The 20,898-nt window shown below is 38.0% G+C and overlaps 1 protein-coding gene across 5 annotated transcripts in view; it reads left to right on the top strand.

Moving 5' to 3' along the window:
- Positions 1-1,679: 1,679 nt before the first annotated feature.
- The window catches only part of VGLL3 (vestigial like family member 3), a 50,602-nt gene continuing 31,383 nt past the window's right edge, over positions 1,680-20,898 (top strand). The window contains exons 1-2 of one of the 5 annotated variants that reach the window (XM_002813408.6): positions 1,680-2,463; positions 14,363-14,639. In XM_002813408.6, the coding sequence (XP_002813454.1) occupies positions 2,338-2,463; positions 14,363-14,639 (403 nt within the window). In that variant the 5' untranslated portion in view covers positions 1,680-2,337. Of the gene's footprint in view, positions 2,464-2,511; positions 2,782-14,362; positions 14,640-20,898 lie in introns of those variants that run through there. The other 4 variants (XM_054551671.2, XM_009238680.4, XM_063721868.1 and 1 more) reach the window with 4 other exon arrangements.

Here is a 20,898-nt window from a genome sequence, read left to right as displayed (position 1 = left end):
AGTCTGCTAGGGCTGTCATAAATACCACAAACTAGGTGGCCTAAAAAAACATATTAAGCTGGGCACCGTGGCTCACGCCTGTAATCCCAGTACTTTGGGAGGCCGAGGTGGGCGGATCACCTGAGGTCAGGAGTTTAAGACGATCCTGGCCAACATGGTGAAACACTGTCTCTACAAAAATACAAAAATTAGCCGGGCATGATGGCGGGTGCCTGTAATCCCAGCTACTCGGGAGGCTGGGGCGGAAGAATCACTTGAACCGGTGAGGGAGAGGTTGCCGTGAGCCGAGATCGTGACATTGCACTCCAGCCTGGGCAACAGAGCGAGACTCCGTCTCAAAAAAAAAAAGTTAATTTTTTCATAGTTCTGGAGGCTAGAAGCACAAGATAAGGTGTGGTCAGTGTTGGTTTCAAGGTGAGACCTTTCTTCTTGGCTTGTAGGCAACTCACTATGACTTCAGATGGCCTTTCCTCTTAGAGCAGAGAGAGAGGGAGTGGGGTTTGGGGGAGAGATAGATATCTCCGGCGTATTTCTCCTCTTGTAAGGAACCTAGTCCTATTAGATTAGGGCCCAGCCTTTTAAATCTCATTTAACCTCATCACCTCCTTATATGTCCTATCTTCAAATACAGCCATATTGTGGGTTAGGGCTTCAATATATACATTTTTGGGAAGACATCATTCAATCTATAAAAACATTAGTGCATTTGACTTTCAAACTGACTTTTTCCTCTGAGAAAAGGTAGACTGTGAAAATGAGAGATTGCTTTGAGTCGTAAAAGAGGATGCCTACGTATAAGGAGAGATATGTTTGCTGAATCTCAGAGCTAGAGTTTGCTCATTTATAAAATAAGGCCCAGTGCGGTGCCTCATGCCTGTTATCCCAGTACTTTGGGAGACCGAGGCAGAAGGATCACTTGAGCCCAGGAGTTGGAGACCAGCCTAGGTAACACAGCAAGACCCCTTCTCTACAAAAAATTTTTTGAAAAATTACATGGGCGTGGTAATGCAGGCCTGTAGTCCCAGTTACTCCAGAGTCTGAGATGGGAGGATCTCTTGAGCGTGGGGCTAGTAGCTGCAGTGAGCTGTGCTCATGTCACTGCACTCTAGCTTGGGCGGCAGAAGGAAACCCAGTCTCAAAATAAATAAAATAATGTGAGTATAATTATTTCTACTGATTATGCCAGAATACAAGTATATTCTCACAGACGTTTTTTTTCCCCATTTTGGAGAGGGTCAGATCCAATTGCAAATAGATAAACTTTTATTAGCGAATGGGCTTAATCAACTACCCTTTATTGCTCTGTGAAAACCAGGCTGTAAAAGCCAGAAATGGTGGACGTCCCACAGCAGTGTCATACCATGAATATGTAAACTTAAAGCAGAGATTGCTTGTGGAAAACTGTGTTGCATTCTTGGCATGTGCACACTTGCAGTGATGTTAACTTTCACTTATGATTATTTTAATGTAGGAGCTAATCCCCGTGTATTCTGCGCCTGCTCTGTTTTACCCCTTTGTACACTCGGCTTTTGTTTGGCCCCAGCCTCTGAGTTGGTGTTCCCTGTAAAATCTCCTTGCAGTTGGGAAGCCTTCGCCCTGGAGGCCAGGTGACAGAGACAGGGTGGGAACCTGCCGAGCCTTGAGGGTGCGGAGCCTCCGCATACCGTTCCCCTCCCACCACCATCTCATGCTGGGAGGCGGAGAGGGCTGCAAACTTCGCTCCAATCCGCAGCCAGCCTTCCCCGGGGTCCCCCTGCAGGGGGACCCGCCCGCTGCAAAGCGAGTTGGAGAAACTTTGCAAAGTTCCGCGTCAGAGCCTGGGGAGGCAAAGTGCTCCCCCTCCTCCCCGGCGTTCCCCCTCCCTCTGCCCCCGCCTCCCGGTCCTCGCACAGCCGGGAGCACCCGTGATAGGACGAGCCCCGGGCGTGCATTGTGTATATGCAAACCGGAGCCGGGCTCCCCACGGCTGCCCGATCCGGGCCTGGGCTGTGGCTGTGACTGGCGCTGCCGTGGGCGCCGCAGCCCTCGCGGGAGCCGGACGCGGTAATGCCCCAGCGGCGCAGCGGGCGGCTGCGTCCCTGAGCCGCTATATAAGCGCGGCAGGGGACACCCGGAGGGGCTGAAGATGAAGGTGCCCGCGCATGGGCCCCCGCTGATTGCCAGTCCCTCCCGAGCCCGCGCCCCGCGCGGAGCCCGAGGCCGCCGAGGACCCGCCTTCGCCGCAGTAGCAGCTGGAGCAGCGACAGGGGCGGCAGCTGAGGCGGCGGCGCCCGCGCCCCTCGCGCCAGCGCGTAGAGCGGCGGCGGCAGCTCGGGGGCCGCCACTGCCCCGGCTGCCATGAGTTGTGCGGAGGTGATGTATCACCCCCAGCCGTATGGAGCGTCCCAGTATCTGCCCAACCCCATGGCAGCGACAACCTGCCCCACAGCCTACTATCAGCCGGCGCCCCAACCTGGCCAGCAGGTGAGTCACCGGCCGGGCAGCCTGCTGGGGGCGGGGGCGAAGGGCATGGAGAGTATCGGTCTGGGGCTCGGCGACGTCCCCCCGGCACGCGCGGCGCAGAGGATGCTCTGGGACCTGCGGGAGCGTCCTTGAGCCGAGAGCCATCCCGAGACAGCCGGGAAGGGAGAGCAGCGGGGTGGACGGGTGGGTGAGGCAGGACCTAGCTGGGGGCTTCATTGAGCTGTGGTCACCGGAGCTCAGAGGCTTCTCCTCCTAGCCACCCTAGCTCTTAGGACTCAGTTCTCTGAAGCTCACCAAGGGCATCTATCTTAGGACTATGTGAGTAAACTTCGTTTCAACCAACTATTTTGTTTGTTTGGAAAGATGGAATGTTTCAGGGTTTTATTGATGAGGAAGATGAAGTGCGCTGACAGAGGCAGGGGAGGCTACCTGGAGAGTGAGTTCACGGAATGATCTGGGACTTTCATGGGGGAACACTGGTCTAGCATAATATCTATCGGGTGTTACTAGAACTTCTCCACAGAGTCTTTCTCCCTGTGCCTGTGATTTAGAGGACAGGGATGGATTCCAAGGTTCTTCATTCATTTTTTTTTCTTTTATTATTATTATTATTATTATTATTATACTTTAGGTTTTAGCAAAGCACAGAGTTTGTACGTGTTTAGTCTGTTGACAGTGTGTCCCTCGGCCAAAAGGTTACTTTGAATCTCTGGATGCTGAGTCTCTACTCTTCCAAGAGTAACTGAAGATGTCCATCATAAGGGGTCGTGAACTGAGGAGATGATATAGTTACTTTAGAAGGAACAGTCGAGTTCTGGGGAATTTGGCACGAGGCGCTCTTGGACATTACTCTCTGGATAGAACGGAGAGTGTGCCAAGGCTTAGTTAGTGCTACATTAAAATAAAAAATGTATGTGGCAAGGGCTGTACCAAAATAGAGTCCACCTCAGACTATGAGAATTAGGGTGGGTGGATTTGGAGAAACTTAAAAAAATATAACTAGATTTGGTTAGGAAATTACCATCCATAGAATATATTGATTTATTTCTTTTTACTTTCTTAGGAACCACATGCTTTATTGCAAACCTTCATAGGTTTGGGCTGTTAATTAATCTGACCTTTTACTTTCTATATTTCCTCTACCTCTGTCTCTTTGCTAGAATTACAGTGCTACTCTTTAGAAAGAAATCTAACTTTCTGTTTAGAATTTAGGAACTATGAAATTCAGCTAATTCTGGAAGGGTACATGCCCCAGATTCATCTGCTAAATAGTACCAGCTTAACCAGGACCAATTAGGGCAAAAGAGGAAGAAGCCCTACTTTCTTGCTATCCTCAAAAAGATATTCAGCAGCACCAGCCTTTCAAAGCATCTCTGATATTATAGAGGCCTTCAATTATCATTTGGAATGTGGATGTGCGACAAACTAAAACTTCTCTACGTGTTCAGAAAGATACTTTCCTCCCTTAGAAAATAACAAACTAGTAGAAGTTGTTTCAAATATGGCTTCATTTTTTTAGGGTTGTGAAATTAATGAATCTGTGGTGGAGATAATACTATAACACTTTTTTTTGAGCTAGAAAATAACATTCGGTATCAGAGAAAATGACAAATTGCCAATCATAAAAGTTTTCAATAAGAAATTACTCCAATACCTTTATATAATATTTGCAATAGCCCTGAGACTCGGTCCCCAAATTCATTTCTTTTTCTAAAACCATCAACATACTGAAGACAACAATTTTAAAAAGTAAAAAATAAAATAAAATAAAAATTAGAAAAACTCTGACCAATGAGCTTCTTAAAAAGAAAACAATTTATCTACATTGATTAGTTACATAATAATCAACTTCTATATTCTGGGCTTTTGTAGACATTGCTTAACTAGAGGTTAGGCTGAGTCAGCCATAGGGATGTGCTTGGAAATTTTCATGTTGCTTTTACTAAAATGGCTTGTTCAAAATTTCTTTCTTTCTTCTTCTTTTTCTTCTCCTTCTTCTTCTTTTTTTTAATTTATTTTTTTATTTTTTATTTTTATTTTTTGGTCAAGTAAAGAAACTGTTTGACCATAACTGGCTAGCGAAATAAAAAAAAAAGACTTGACAGTGTAACTACTGTTCTTTTAGTGTCAGAAGTTTATTTTGATGACCTACATTTTCTATTGGAAAAGAGTAAATCAGGAAATTCTTATCAGGCTGACAGCATTTTTAGACTATGCGATGCGTGGGTGAAGTGGGACTAATATTGACTTGGCCCTAATGCAGTCATCCGAGAATACATATTTTGGTTGTTTTTGCATTCCATAAGGTTTTATCATTATTATCCATGAAGATTGTTTTCTCCGTACATGGGAAGTGACCCCTAATAGCATCTTGCCTGGGAGACAAAAGTAAGGGCTACAACTCCTACTGAATTTGAAAAATTGATTTTTTGAGAAGGAAAAAATGGAAAAGGAGCAAAGAAAAGTAACAGCAATCAAGAAATTTTAATAGTCATTTAAAAAATGCTAGAAAAGACAGCATTAAAGTTTTGTATTACTTCTGTATTCAATTGTAGTAGTGTATCTGTCAACTAATTTTCCCCTCAAACTGTGTGGCTCTGAAGTCCTTATTAATTACTGTATCAAAATGATTCATTATGGTGGATTTTAAACACAGGTATATTTTTCCTCTTAACAAATGATCATGTAACATTGAGAATTATTTTGGAAATAACAGAACTTCATTATCCAGGCATGTGTACTCTCACCTGTTTCCCTATAAGCACAAATGTGCACCTGAAATTTAAGTTTAGGTTTTCGTTGAACATATTGCATGTTGTAAGTGGGTGTCATTTTAAAAACCTAGTTAACTGTATATATATATTAGCTTGCACTGCAGTGTGTTACTTAGGTATACAGTGGGCTAAAAAGTCAAAGTAAGCTAAAATATGTCCAAAGTATAAATTTTATAGTCCCTGACATTAATTACTAGGAATTGCATGGCTGGGGATAAATCCTACAGTGGGGTTTATAGAGCCAAAATTACTGAGGGATTCTGGGTGACCTGTTTCCCATGGTCACCATCTCTTTCTGGCTTTAATATGTCAGTCTCTAACAGCTCCTCAGGAGAACCCTTGACTCAGTCTCTCAGCACAAGCTGTCAAAGGTTTCAGAATTATGCAGTTTATAGATGAGACAGAGAACAGTCACCGGTTTTCTGATTGTGCACAGGGATTTTTAACAATCACACTTTGGGCTTCATAGAAAGTAGAGTATATTTACTCTGTCCTCTTCCAGGGTAACAGCTGGATGAATCTGCATGCACGCTTTCACTTGAAAAAATTAAGTGCCCTTGGAGGCAGAACTTCAGTTATAAGTTTTGTAAGGTGTTTTTTCAAACTCTCTCTGGACTCTGCTACCTTGGTTGAGTCGTAAAATTGTTCTGAGATTCAGTTTGTCATAGAAAAAAGTCCTGGAAAAACATAACTTCAACTCTTCTTTTTACAAGTGAGGAAATGGATTTTTATAGGACTGAAATGCCTGGCTAAAGATTTCAAAGCTGGTGACAAAATTAGGATCACTAGATCCCCCTTTCTCTGGTGTAGCATCTTTGTACAATGCCATGAAGTTTCCTAAAGCTTTTTTTAATTTTTTTAATGTTTTCCTATTGCACAATAGGCTTATTTTTGTCTTTAGGTCCCCAATCAATTTTTTTTATAATGAAGATTAATATGCAGTAGATTCTTTGGCGTTGGAGTGCGAGATTCTTTCCAAGTCCTCGGTAGTGTACTTTTTTAAGTTTAGGCATTCCAAAGGCCTTTAGCAAGCATTTGGATTATGCTAATGACTTATGCTATCCATGTTGCATCCTTGTTGATGAAACAGTATATCCAGTTAGCAAATGAATATTTATTTATCTAAAATAAAATACAGGAAGTGGTATTAGCAGTTAAGTTTAAGTGTCTCATCTATTATTGCTATTCCAACATAAGTTTAGATTCATTAAGAGAAAAGAATACAATTATAACTGAAGTAGTTTCAATTCACAGACAACTTATTTGAGGCAGAGGATCTATTTTTCTTGCAACTGTAAGTAAGGACTTAAGTAGATTTACAAAAATTTATAAAGGACTTCTTTGAGAAAGAATAGCCCCTATAACTTCACAGTACACAAATTAACTTCACTGTAGAGACTTAGAGACTTAAAGTGCCCCACAGCTTCATGCTCCCTATAACTTCCCAGCCAGAAAATTCAAAGCTGGAGGAAAAATTAAATGTTAAAATAACTGAACTCCTATCTCTGGCAGTCAACCAGAATCGAGATTACAATAATGATGGTAAGGGCAAGAATGAGATCCATAAAATCATGCATAGTGAGGATGTGTTCACCAAGAAACAAAATGCCAGGACAAGGTGACACTCTGGAAATTTATGTAAAGAGTATTTTGGCTAAATGCAAGGAAGTTCTACCTTATCTAGCCCTTAGTAAAATTTCACATCTCACAAAGCCGGAGATGGCAAGGAGGTGACCTATAAGATAGTAAAAGAGGTGTTTAGAGTGGAAAGTCTTGTTCTCCTATGCACTGTTTCTTCAGGCTACTGCAGAAGAAGCTGGGCTGTGTGTGTGTGTGTATATATATATATATGTGTGTGTGTGTGTATACGTGTGTGTGTGTGTATATATATATATATACATATTCGTCATGGAATTTTCAATGCGAATAAAACTATTATGCTTATGATACCTAAGGCAGATCTTAGAGCAAACTTGTAAGCTAGGTGACTGTCATTCTAAGACCTGGATGCTTAGCTTGGATCTCATTTCCATAGGCTCTCTGTCCAACTAACTTTTTAAAAATCTGAAAACTAATATATCCTGTAATAGATAATATGTTAGGGTATTACCTCCAAGAAAACATTTTTATTCAAGAAGCAAAAGCTCTCTAAGAGTTGAATTTGAGGCTCTGTCAGGGACAGTGAAAGCAAAACTTTTGAGCTAAGCTCTGCTCTGAACCTTTCAAAACACATCTCTTTAAGCAGCTGGTATTCTGCTCTGACTACTCGTTTAGGAAGACCTAAGACTGCCTTGAACCATTAGACCCAAACAGCTGCTGCTAGAACAATTCATAAATCCGTATTTACTGATAGTTCAGTAGATACCAGATTTATGCCAGTAATTTACAAGTGTGGTCTGAACTGGGGTAACTGAACCATTTTTCACTTGTCTCCTTCTTTAGTAGAAGAAGAAAAAAAGAATGACCTAAATTCAACAGGTGTCGTTTCTCCTTAAAACCAAATGATTTCAGTATGCCAAAACACTTGTCATTGGAGGATGAAGTAGGGGGACTCTAAAAGTGTATCCTTTCTTGTTAATATGAAGACAGATAAAGGAAGCGCCGTAACTAATTCCTAGGAATTGGTCTAGTTGACCCACGTCTGAAAATATATTGTTCTTCAATGATCTGTAGGGTTTTTTTGGCTAAATATCAGAAGACGCAGCCAATGTAAGAAACAAAATTAAGTGTGAATTTGTCTAGAGCTCCAGCATGTTGCTTATTAAGATAAAGAGTTGGATGAGAGACCTCTGAGACAATCAAATCAAAGTTTCTTGTTTTCAAAAGAGGAAGCTAAGGGCCAGAAGCTTCAGTGGCTTGCTCAGACTCATGGAAACAGTTTTGGTCAAATCTTCTTTCCCATTTCAGTTCTTTATCTATTGAATTCCCTTCCCATCTGTGCTGCTTTAGAAACAAGAAAACAGTTAGTAATTAACCTATGTTATCTTTTGAATTTTCTTACTTTTAAATTTTGGAATATTAGCCACTTAGAGATTATAATGCAATCAGCCATATAAATAAACCATGAGGCTCTCTTTATTTATTATTGCCCTTACTATACTCTTCCAACTAATTATGAGAAGTTTGAGTTTAGGAACAGGCTATGACTTTCATCTTTGTGACTCCGGGTCTTTGCATAATTTCTGACACAAGGTAGATATTAATTGACAATTAGATAAATTAATGAATAATGGATAAATTACCTTAAAAATGAAATTATACCCTAAGTCTAGTAATAGAATTATACAAACTAACTAGAAATTTATATGTTGGAAACTGTTGTCTCCTTCAAAGTAGTTGGTTTGAGAGAGAACACATACCCTCATGATATGATCATTGCTTAAAACATTTTGGGAATGTAAATTTTGAAATCGCCTCTAAGCCCGTGGCACATTTTTTTGAACATCATCAGAACTGGCAATTTTTCTTCCTTGGAGGGGTTAGGTTGATTTTTTGATAATGACAAGAATCATTTAGAGGCAAATGCACTCAAAAGTAACTCATCCTGTTGTTATATTATTTTTGGTTGGCTCCTCCCTACTGTTAACAAAAACAGACAAACACAGAATCCCGAGGTGTGATTTTGTCTCACAGATTGACTCTGGTCAAATTTCCAAAATAGGATTTTCAGAAAAATTGTAGACAATTGTTTTATGTATCTGATTTGTCAAGGAGATAATATATTCTTAGACATAGAATTTCCATTTCACCTAGAATTATATATGTTTTTAAAAGCATGGCATTGTTTAATCTCTAATTTTTTAATGTCGTGAATTTTAGACTGTCCTAGTTCACATGTGATGCCATGCTGACTGATATTTTGTTTGTCTGTTTATTCAGTTAAAATAAATATCATAGAGACACATTTTCTTTAGTCTATTTTCTGGATACAGGCTTTGTAAACAGACAGAAATAGGTTCTAATCCCATCTCTGCCACTTACTTTTATAGGTAGGCCATCCTAACCCAGTAATTTGCATATTAACTTATTACTTGGGAATACTTATTCTGACAAAATATGTGTATGTGAGAGGACAGTTATGTGAAATGAAATATACAAAAGATTTGTGACATATGTTCCTTAACTTGACCCAACCTCATATAACCTGACCTATCCTTCTCCAAATAGACTAAGAACCAAAATCTGTTATCCAAGTAAATTAAGAAGTATGTGGCCAGGCACGGTGGCTCATGCCTGTAATCCCAACACTTCTGGCAGGCTGAGGCAGGAGGATCACTTAAGGCCGGGAGTCCGAGACCAACCCTGGCAACATAGTGAGATCCTGTCACTACAAAAAAGTAAGAATAAAAATTAAGGCCAGCATGGTGGCAGGCACCTGTAGTCCCAGCTGAAGTGGGATAATCATTTGAGCCTGAGAGGTGGAGGCTGCAGTGATCCGTGGTCCCACCATTGCACTCCAGCCTGGGCAACAGAGCGAGAACCTGTCTCAAAAGAAAAAAATATATATGGTCAAAGAGTAATGTGCTGCTTTTATGGCCTCTACAATTTTGAAATATTTACCCTGGGATAGTGATTTCTTCTTATAGCTCCAATCATGTTTTTGAATCTAAAAGAATCATTGTATTTTAAAAAGATAGCCAGTAGATTTTCTTTTTAAATCTGTTTCTAAATATCCAAAGACTCCAGTGATTCATTAAAATACTTTTGTTTCCCTAGGAAAAAAAGTTTCCACATATGCACGGTAATCATTTGGCATTTTGTAGGCTTAAGCCTTGGGGAGTTAGTGGTATTTGGCTCCTGACATGGAAGTCTTTCTCTTGTCAGACAAATCCTTCCCCTGCACATTCCTGCTGAAAAGTTTGTTGCTGTTGGGCCTAATGGCAAGCAGTGTGGTGGTTGGATATGGTCTGTACTGCCCAAGCGAACTCTCCACATTGATACTTTAACCTCTTTGTGAGTTAGCTTTTACTTTATAACTATTAACCCATTTATTGTTTCATCTTACTCCAGAGTCATTTTACCGAGGGAAAAATTGTCATGACTATGTAGTGGTGAAGAGACGTAAATGTGCATTTAAAAAAACAACAACTTGTAGTCTTAAAAGTCCCTTTAGATGACTTTATTTTTGTTAACATTTCTGCAGGGTCTTCTAAGAAAAACATAAATATTTCTGAGAAATCTGGATATTTTTAGGAAGTGATTGTGCATTTTGAGAAAAATACCAATTAGATTACATTGTGACCTTCAATCAGGAAATCTTGGTTCTGATGATTTGATATTTAGTCTCGATGTTTTGAATTTTATATATTATTCCCAGGAAAGAATGTAACACTAGGAAAGTTTCACTGAAGGAGCAAACACCAAGTGAGTACAGAATGCGGCAGAAGCGCTCATGAGCAAAATACTTTGTTAAAAAAAAAAAAAAAAAAAAGAGCAGAGCTTGGCGCAGTGGCTCACGCCTGTAATCCCAGCACTTTGGGAGGCTGAGGCGGGTAAATCACCTGAGGTCAGGAGTTTGAGAGCAGCCTGGCCAACATAGTGAAACCCCATCTCTACGAAAAACACAAAAAATTAGCTGGGCATCGCGGCAGGCACCTGTAATCCCAGCTTCTAGGGAGGCTGAGGCAGGAGAATCACTTGAACCTGGGAGGCGGAGGTTGCAGTGAGCCAAGATCACACCATTGCACTCCAGCCTGGGCCATAAGAGCAAAAGTCCATCTCAAAAAATAAAAATAAAAAAAAGCAATAAATTGATTTACAGTCAACAGAGCACAGACATTAGAAAGTAGTTGAGGCACCAGAGTCTATGGAGAATGAAATTAAGATGGGATGAGTGGCAGCATTTGAATCCATTGCTGTTTAAATGCTGTATTTCTGTTTTCTTCATGATCACACTTAGTGTTTAAAAAAAAGTATGCAAATTCAACCTTGGCACCTTAGTGAGTTATCAGGCCATTTGGATACTTTGAGATTCTTATTTTAACCAGTACTGTTGATTGTGAGGCTATAAATGTCTGTGTATGTGAGTGTGTGTGTGCTTGTGTGTGTTGTAAACGTAAATATTTAAATAGGTTCATTATAATCTGTGAAAATTAACCTAACTTTATCTGAAAAAAAATTGCAAGTGGCAATGGTAGACATTCTCGTGTCCTGCCTATTGGTAGATATAAGCTTTTGTCATTTTATTTGTTTGATAGTTTTCTAGCAAATTTATTTAATTAGTAAAAGAACTGGCTTAAAGAATCGAGAGAGAGAAAAAGAAAAAAGAAAGTATATAATCATTCCAAGAAATTTTATTTAATTAGAGGAATCAGTATAAATATTTTAAGGAACCATATATATTTGCTATATCAAAAAGGAATATTTCAGTATACATATTTATGTAAATATAGATATATTACACATATGAAATAAAAAGAATATAAAGAATGCATACATTGAGAGAATTCTTTTTCTAAAATAAACTGATGACAAGCATTTTAATGCAGGGGCAGCTTTTGCTTACTATTTCCCATTGCATATTGAAAAATATAATTTTTAAGTTAGTTTATTTCTATCCAACCATTGAAAAATTATGGCAACAATATTATGTAATAATATTATGTGTTACATATTGAAAAGTAACACAATATTATGAAGCATTTAGAAAATTGAAATCTTAAATCAATTGAAATTCTATAGTTTAAATACAATAGTTTAATGGATTTTAAAATATCGATTTTAAAATTGATATTTTATGATTGCTACTATTGATAAGAATACTATTTGACATTTGTATCAGGATTCACGGCTTTCACATCCTTTACATATATATAACTTCAATTTTATTTCATCTAAGAATTAATTGCTGTCAATTAAGGATAAAATAAAACGTTGTCTTTATTTGGATTGTTAACATAGCCAGGCTCTTCTATTTCAAGAATGAATGTTACAATTAAACAAATAAAGCATTTATATGCAAAGCCCCACTCTCACAAACTGATGCTGAGCTGGACATTAACAGAAGAAAGAAATTAGTTTCACAGATAAGAATGAACACTTGTGGACAATGATGCCACCATATTGATAGGTTTTAGGGTTTTTTTTTCATATAAAAACAGAGCTGCTTTCTAATGTGCCAGAATATTCAACAGAGAGTGTGTGCATATGATTAAAACAGTACATGTTTTAGTTAAATACACATGCACCCGAAGAAGCTGCGCTGTGATTTGACTAATAAATCATAATATTCATTTAATTTTATAATGGAATTTAATACTAGGAATAGCTTTAGAGGTTATTTAGTTCAATTCCCTCATTTTACACATACCATATGTTTCTATGGTGTTTTTACTATTGAAGTTAAATATAAACATGTTCAAATCTGTGCAGAGGTAGATTATGAGAAATAAAAGCAATCACCTATTCATCAGCAAGGCACATTCACTTACGAACTATGAATTATATATTCATCAACAAATCATAACCATACTGACACAAATTTTAAGTAAAAGCAAAACATATATTTATAAATAACCATCCTGAAATGATAACTAGAAGTTCATAGTATTTCTGAATATTTCAGTACTCACCTAATACAAGAACAACATATTCACTGCTAGGAGAAAGGGACCAATTTATTGAATGGTGCATTTATAATTTGAAGCTATAGATATTGAAGCTAGTAATTACATTAGAAATATAGAGTCTGGGGTATGTATTTTGCTAACATTTGAAAAATTACTGGGTATTCTGGAGTGATTTATCTTTTTCTATTCACATTCATTTTCCAGCATGCATGGAAATGGTGTGATCAAGGATCAGGTTTTGCAGACATAAAGATGACAGAGAAAGCTCATTTGGTCACTAGAATAATACATTTCATAATCTTTAGCATTATCTTCTTATATGTAATTCACATTGAAGTTGATAGTAAATGGAATATGTACTCAGTGAAAAATGTTTGGAAATATTGAAAAGCAGGAATAAGAAAATGACAATTAACTGTAAACGTATTACACAGAAAAACAATACAAAATACATTTTTGTAATTTTTTTACTCTAGATATCCCTGCCTGCCTTTCCCCACCACATGTAGGCACATGCATATCTATATGCTAGATATCCCTCCCTGCCATTCCCCGGAACATATATATGCACACACGTCTATACCTGTATGTTTTTCTTATGCATTGTGAGTCTGCAGCTTACACGATTTGTGACTTTTGGCAAGTAACTTAATTTTTCTGTGCTTTAGCTTTTTAATCTTTACAATATCGATAGAATTAATAGCCATGTTATAGAATTGTAAAGATTAAATGAAGTGATAAATATAAAGTTTTAGAAACATGTCTGAAATAATGTATATTATTATTAGAATTATAATATATTTTTAAACATTTTAAATTAAAATACCTTTCTCATTTTTATTTGAAAGATTAACCCACTACTAGTATTTTATAATATTTTCACTAAGCCATAATAAAACCTTTTCCCCTCATGATAATGATGGTAAGTGGAACATCTGAAAAATATGTTCCATGCAAAATGCATCTTCACACAGACTTATTTTGCCATTTTAGTTTGATTTTTGAGACATGAGTTCAGCACATCTGCCAAATCCTTTTATAAGATGCTACATTCCTGTTTTTATTTTAGTTTATTTTATTTATGAAAAGTTCTTTTCTTCTGCACTCCACCCCCAGACAGTCATTCCTCTCTGTCCTAAACCATAACACTGCTGTACATTACATTTTTAAAAGTAAACCAAAACTGGGAAGAAAAACTTTTTTAAAAAAGTCATTCTCCTGTTGGCCTAGCTACATGAAAAAACAAAAAGCAAAAAAAAAAAAAAAAACGAAAACAAAAACAAAAACAAAATCTTGTTTTGAAAATATACTATTTGATAATGGGCTCTTATGTTAGTTTGCCAAATGTAGAATCACAGACTTTTTATTTTATTTTTTTAGTGTGGGAAGGAGGCAACTGGTTTGGGGAGGAAAAAGATGGAGTAAAGCAGATGAAGAAGAATCAGTTTGCAAACATATGTTAATATTTAGATTCTTTTTTTAAAAAGTGAAAACTTAACTAGTGAATGCTTTTCTACAAACTGTCTTTGATACTGTGTTTTGTTTATTCCATCCCAGAAGAAGTTAGCGGTATTCAGCAAGATGCAGGACTCTCTGGAAGTCACCCTTCCCAGCAAACAAGAGGAGGAGGATGAGGAGGAGGAGGAGGAGGAGAAAGACCAGCCTGCCGAGATGGAGTACCTTAACTCTCGCTGTGTCCTTTTCACTTATTTCCAGGGAGACATTGGGTCAGTAGTGGATGAACACTTCTCAAGAGCTTTGGGCCAAGCCATCACCCTCCATCCAGAATCTGCCATTTCAAAAAGCAAGATGGGGCTAACCCCCCTATGGCGAGGTAAGAATTCAAAAGCAGATGCTCTCCAGGGCACTGTCTTTGTTTCGCAACTGCCTGTACCAGGTTCCAGCTGGAGACTTGCCCCTGAGGATGGATATCCACTTGCTTTTTAATATTTAAGGACAGTGAGGAATTTCTTTCAGACAAACAGCTGGATCGGTTTTGTCACATGTGGAATGCAGGGTTGGAAAGGATGCAGTCACACCCTTTAAATTCCTCATGGAAAGTAGTGATACAACCGGCTTGAGTTTATAGTGGCTGCATTGAGCTGCAAAGCACCATTCCTAAAGCCCCAGTGGCCCAATTTGGACCTCTAAATAATAGGCGTGTCTCAATCAGCTTTTAAAAAATTAGCTCTTGCTCATTCCAATAGGTGCTACGTGGTGACATACCAGAGACCTGAGTCTGACCCAGAAATACAGACATTGAAAGCTGTCTGTGTTCTTTTAATAGACTTCTTTATCCTGATTTGTTGTTGTATTAACTCTTTATAGTATACAATCTAGGCATTTTTGTCAGCATCTACATGGTTTCAACTAGTGTTTTTACCTTGATAAAGAAGGAGCAGCACGTTGGACTCCTTTATTTCTTTCTGTGTCGAGGTCACAGAGATGTGTTTGAAACTGATTTCTGACTCACAGAAAATTATTGGTGACATCTAAATCCGGGTAATTACAGGGTTAGAGAAAAACATAATACGTCATTCCAATGACAGCTTCAGAGAAATTTGTTACAGCGGTGGTTTCTTCCAAACTCACCTGGTTATAGGAATGATCTAGTAAAATGGCTCTCGAGGTATGATTTTCCTGACCAAGAACATCAGTGCCACATGGGAGCTTGTTAGAAGTGCAAATTCTTGGGCTCCACCCCAGACCTGCAGAATCAGAAACGCTGGGGTGGGGCAATCTGTGTTTTAACCAGCCCTCCCAGTGACTCCAGTGCAGAGTTTGATAGTCATTGATCTAGTCCTGTTAAGGACAGTTTGCAGGACCCCCTTATCTCGAATCTATTGAACTAGAATCTTCATAGGAAGGTGTGGGAGTCACACTTTAACAAGGGCTCTGGGTGATTCCTGTCATGAGGAAAAGCTGGCTACCTGTGGGCAGGGCCAGGTGAGCAGTGAGCAGGGACTAGTGGTACCTTCTTGGCAGCACAAAAGTGGTTCTGCTCCACTGTAGAAGTCCTGGCCACATGGAATTGCTGGGCCTGATCTTTTCTTACCTACTTTATCTTTCTTTTCTTCTCTCCCTCCCTCCTTACCCTCTCTCCTTCCTTCCCTCCCTGTTTGCCTCTTCTCCTCTCCTCTCCTTCTTTTTTTTCTTTCCTTCCTTCTTTATTTTTCTTTTTAGTAAATATAAACAACACTAAACAGTGACTATAAAGGGGAAGGTGGATTACAAATAAAATACCCAAGGCCTTGATGGAAATGAATTGAAAAACATACTAGTTATTTGATTAGTAAATATTACGGGCTTACTATGAGAACTGAGACTTAGTCCTTGGACGCCTATGATGCTTATGTAATAGACTAATATCCTATTTAACAGGACGTGATGAATAATTTTAATAATTTGTAGAGGAAGAAAATAGGAAAACATTAGTGAGTTAGATGGCTTTAATAAATAATTTGATAAATCAATAATGAATCCTGTTAAGATAATCAGTCCCAGGAGAGTAATAAATATAATGTCTACTTCTTTTAGCACATGGGCATGTGCAACCTTGCTATCATTTAAACTGAAAAATCAGAATTAATGTCCCAAATTATTTCTTGGTGTGAGAGTGATTGTCTATAGAATCATATTCAAAATAATTTTTAGTGGGATGTTGTGAATGTGCAGAAACCCTACAACACATCAGCATTTTCTCTGTAATTTGCATAACACATTACACAAGGTCCTTTGGCAGATGTTAAATTGTAGCGCAGAAAGGGTTAATAAAGGCAATGTTTTCATAACTACTACTAAAGTTTTCTTGGAACTATCTTAAATTTGATCTTCAAATATGTCTCCTGTTTTATTCATTGACATACTCAGCAAACATTTATTAACCTCCTGCTATGTGTTAGGCAATGTGCTAAGTCCTGAGACAGCCCAAGGCTTTACCCTCATGGAGCTTTTAGGGTAGAAACAGGAAACAAACAATTGTTACAAAATATGTTATTTTACATAAGGTGATAACAAAAGCCCTGTGTGTCACAGTTATGTTTGAGCAGATAGCTGAAGGAAATAAGAATACTTATCATGTGGTTACCTAGGGGAAAATAATTCTACACAGAAGGGACAGATAGTACAAAGGCCCTGAAGATGGACTGAGCTTAGAATAGTCAATGAGGAGCAAAGATGCTGGTGTGAGGCGAATGAAATGAAAAGTGATAGGTGGAGAACAGATGCTTTAGAACTATTTTTTTTTTGAGACGGAGTTTCCCTCTTGTCACCCAGGCTGGAGTGCAGTGGTGCTATCTCGGCTCACTGCAACCTCCACCTCCCTGGTTCCAGCGATTCTCCTGCCTCAGCCTCCCAAGTAGCTGGGATTACAGGGGCCCTCCACCATGCCCAGCTAATTTTTGTATTTTTTTAGTAGAGACGGGGTTTCACCATGTTGGCCAGGCTGGTCTTGAACTCCTGACCTCAGGTGATCCACCTGCCTCGGCCTCCCAAAGTGCTGGGATTACAGGCGTGAGCCACCGCGCCCCACTGTTTTAGAGCTTTTTACATCAGTTTATCAGAGTATACCAGGAGAACACAGCATGCACTTCAATTTTCATCTCCTATTCTCCCACTAAGTCTACAAATACCATATCTTCTTATGGTGCCTCATTTTCTCTGATGCTCACGACAATGTGTTTCTATGTGGGAAATCCGAAATAGATATGCACTGAATGATTAAGTGACTGAATTAAATGAATCAATTTCATACCATGTATCCGGAATTAGAAAATAAGACTCTTTAATAGAAAATTTCTTGGTAATAAGTTATATGAAATCTTTGGGTACAGTTTTTTTATTTGTAAAATAAGGGGGTTAAATTAAATAATTGGTAAAAATATTTTCTTCTGTAAAGTTCTGTAATTTCAAAGGTATTATTTGCTTTTCTTAGATCTTTGCCATAATTGTCTTAAGTTGTGGATTAGTCAGACTTAGATAAATATATAAAACTTGTGTAGGATTTAAAGGAGAGCCACAAACGATAATTAAAGATATAGAAAATGTCTTAAAGAAGAGGTTCAATAAAATGAGACTTACATTTTTATTCTCATGAAATGAGAGAGTTGGTGACAATTTAATATTAATTGGCAAAGCTACACAGTATTGGAAAATGCAGTCTTTGGAGTCCATTCGTTTTAGATTGATGTTCCAGCCTTTACCTTCTGGTTGCAATGTAATCTTGGATTACTAAATTGAAATCTCTTACATCAACTTCCTCAACTGTAATATGTGTTTATTGATACCCATCTCACAGAGTTATTGTAAAGATTTTTAAATAATGTATATGAATAATTTAGCATAGAGCTTGACTCAAGATGCTAAATGAAAGTCAGATGCCTTTTCTCTCTTCCTTAAGTAAGTTTCCACTCATTTGACACATAGAAAACAAATCCTGAGGCTTTATCCAGGAACATTGTTTTCTGGAACTTTGTGTTTTTGGTACAAAACACAGAGTCTTAGATAATAGTAGATACTAAAGGCTAATGATAATGTTAGTGGCCATGCAATGATGCTTAGAAAGGAACTGCTGACCAAGTATTAAAGGGTCTAGTTTACAGGATAAAGTTATCACAGTGCCGCAGAAGTGCTACCATGCTACAAACAAATTTAATAACTGAATCATGTTTGACTGCAGAGTATATCTACATGGTAAATCTTTAGACAAAAAATAGTGTGTCAGCTAATAATGGAATAATGGTTATACTTTGAATGTATATCTCCTTGATGAAGCTAGGAAAGTTTTTTTAGGTGTTTTTCAGCTGTAAGGCAAACAATGACAGGAAGTATATGTATTTTACTTGACACAGTGTCTTATCAGTTACCTCTAATCCTGCTATATATTCTAACATGGTTGAAAGAATTTCATTTCTTTCCATTAAGAAAACTTAACTAGCTGGGCGTGATGGCTCATGCCTGTAATCCCAGCACTTTGGGAGGCCGAGGTGGGCAGATCACCTGAGGTCAGGAGTTCGAGACCAGCCTGGGCAACATTGTGAAACCCCATCTCTACTAAAAACCCAAAAAATTAGCCAGGCGTGGTGGTGGCCACCTGTAATCTCAGCTACTTAGGAGACTGAGACAGGAGAATCGCTTGAACCCGGGAGGTGGAGGTTGCAGTGAGTCGAGATTGTGCCATTGTACTCCAGCCTGTGTGACAGAGTGAGACTCTATCTAAAAAAAAAAAAAAAAATAGAAAACCTAATGAATAGGATTGTTCCCTTAGCTCCATACAAATATATGTTTATTGATACCCTTCTCCTAGAGTTATTATAAAGATTTTTAAAATAATCTATATGATTCATTTAGCACAAAGCTAAACATTGGCTTCAAATATGTCTATGCACTGATCTTTACAGAAATGAGTCTGTGTGTATCTGTAGAAAAGGGCAGGAGTTATGTCAAGCCACAGCAGATTAGATCATTGACTTAAAACCATACAGAATGCTAATCTTACTGATATTGTAGTTGCAAAGAAAATCATCTGTTGGCTCATTGATATACTTAGGGTCTGCTTGGGCAATTCATTCTCATGGGAAAAAGCTCTCAAAATAAATACTAAACCTAAATAGTTAAATGGAGAAAGGAAAAGGAGGGCCTGTCTGATGAGCTGGCTGATACCGGAAATGAACAGAATGTCCATAGGACCAAGACATGGGGAAAAAAGTGAGGCGTGACTAATCTCACCCTGCTGCCTCCAAGGAGTATCGGCCTCTGACATCACCCCTTGAAACTCTCATTGTAGAGTCACAAGGCCCATTTTGAGCAACTCTAGAAGAAAGTAACTAGAGGGCAATCTTTGGACATGATGGTAATGCATAATTACTGAATGACAGAAAACACTGGAACACATGTCATTTCACTTCTGACCCAGCCATTTATTTTTATGGGAAGAACAACAAGAGAATGGCAATGAAATTACAGCAAGAACACTTTAGGTTAAGAATTGAGTAGAATTTTGTTTTTTAACTGATATTAATAAAAAATGTAAAAATGTTACCTTTTAGGATTTAATAACGATGTTTTAATCAATATTGATTCTAATGTGTTTTCTGGAAATTTTTAAGATGACTTAGTTTCTACAACACTTCATTGTCCCATTTTCCTTTTAATTTAGTTTTCATTATTTTCAAAATTAATAAGCTGTATCATTCTTTAAATTCTGAATCTTATCTTTCTTAAATTTTTTACTCTGAGATTTTTAAAAATTTTTTTGGGGGGAGTGTGTGTGTGTGTGTGTGTGTGTGCGCGTTTTTTTTTAAGAGACATTTAGAATCAGTGTAAAAAGTATCCCAGTTATTGTGAAATTGAAAGAAATACCTGGTATACCATGTTGAACTCTTTCATGTCTTTAAGATATATTTGCAGTCTAAATCAGATAGTGAGATTACTAGGTTTGCTTTGAGTGGATTGTATTAGACAACGTATCAATATTATCATTTTCTTTTTTGTCTAGAAATAAACTTATGTGTATGTATGTGTGAGTAATATTTTTAACCCCAAATGAAAATTGAACCAAAATTATAGTTGGGCATTTTGTATGTGTTAGACTGTCGGTGTCGACATCATCCAAATATTGGTTAACGTCATCTGTATATCAGGTAATATTGAATCCATAGTCACCATATAGTGTCAATAGCATAAAGTACTGTATTTTCTTCACTAACCTGAAATGTAATATTGCATAGAAATAGCCCATGCAGTTTTTCATATGTTTTCTTCATCCAACAAATGTGGCTGTGATTAAGTACTCATAAGCAAAGAATCATGTAATGAAAAAAATTTACATACATATGAAATAAGCACACTGGTTCTCAGGCATGAAACAAAGCATATCATCTCTTCCTTTGTACCAAGACTTTTTTTCTTTAAACAAGCAAGACACCGAATAGTGATTTTGAAGTATAAACTTCTTCATAAACACATTTTCAATTCAATATTGTTTCAATTGTAAATGCAACAGGTTTTTTTAAAGGGCTGCATAGATCTTTGCAAACTTTATATTCATCGCAAGAGACATATTGACTGCGAAAATATTAAGTTCCTTTTAATTT

Source organism: Pongo abelii, chromosome 2 (assembly GCF_028885655.2).
Source record: "Pongo abelii isolate AG06213 chromosome 2, NHGRI_mPonAbe1-v2.0_pri, whole genome shotgun sequence".
In the NCBI taxonomy this organism is placed as follows: Eukaryota; Metazoa; Chordata; class Mammalia; order Primates; family Hominidae; genus Pongo; species Pongo abelii.
Note: the sequence above shows the minus strand (reverse complement) of the source record. Positions and strands in the feature narration are given on the sequence as shown.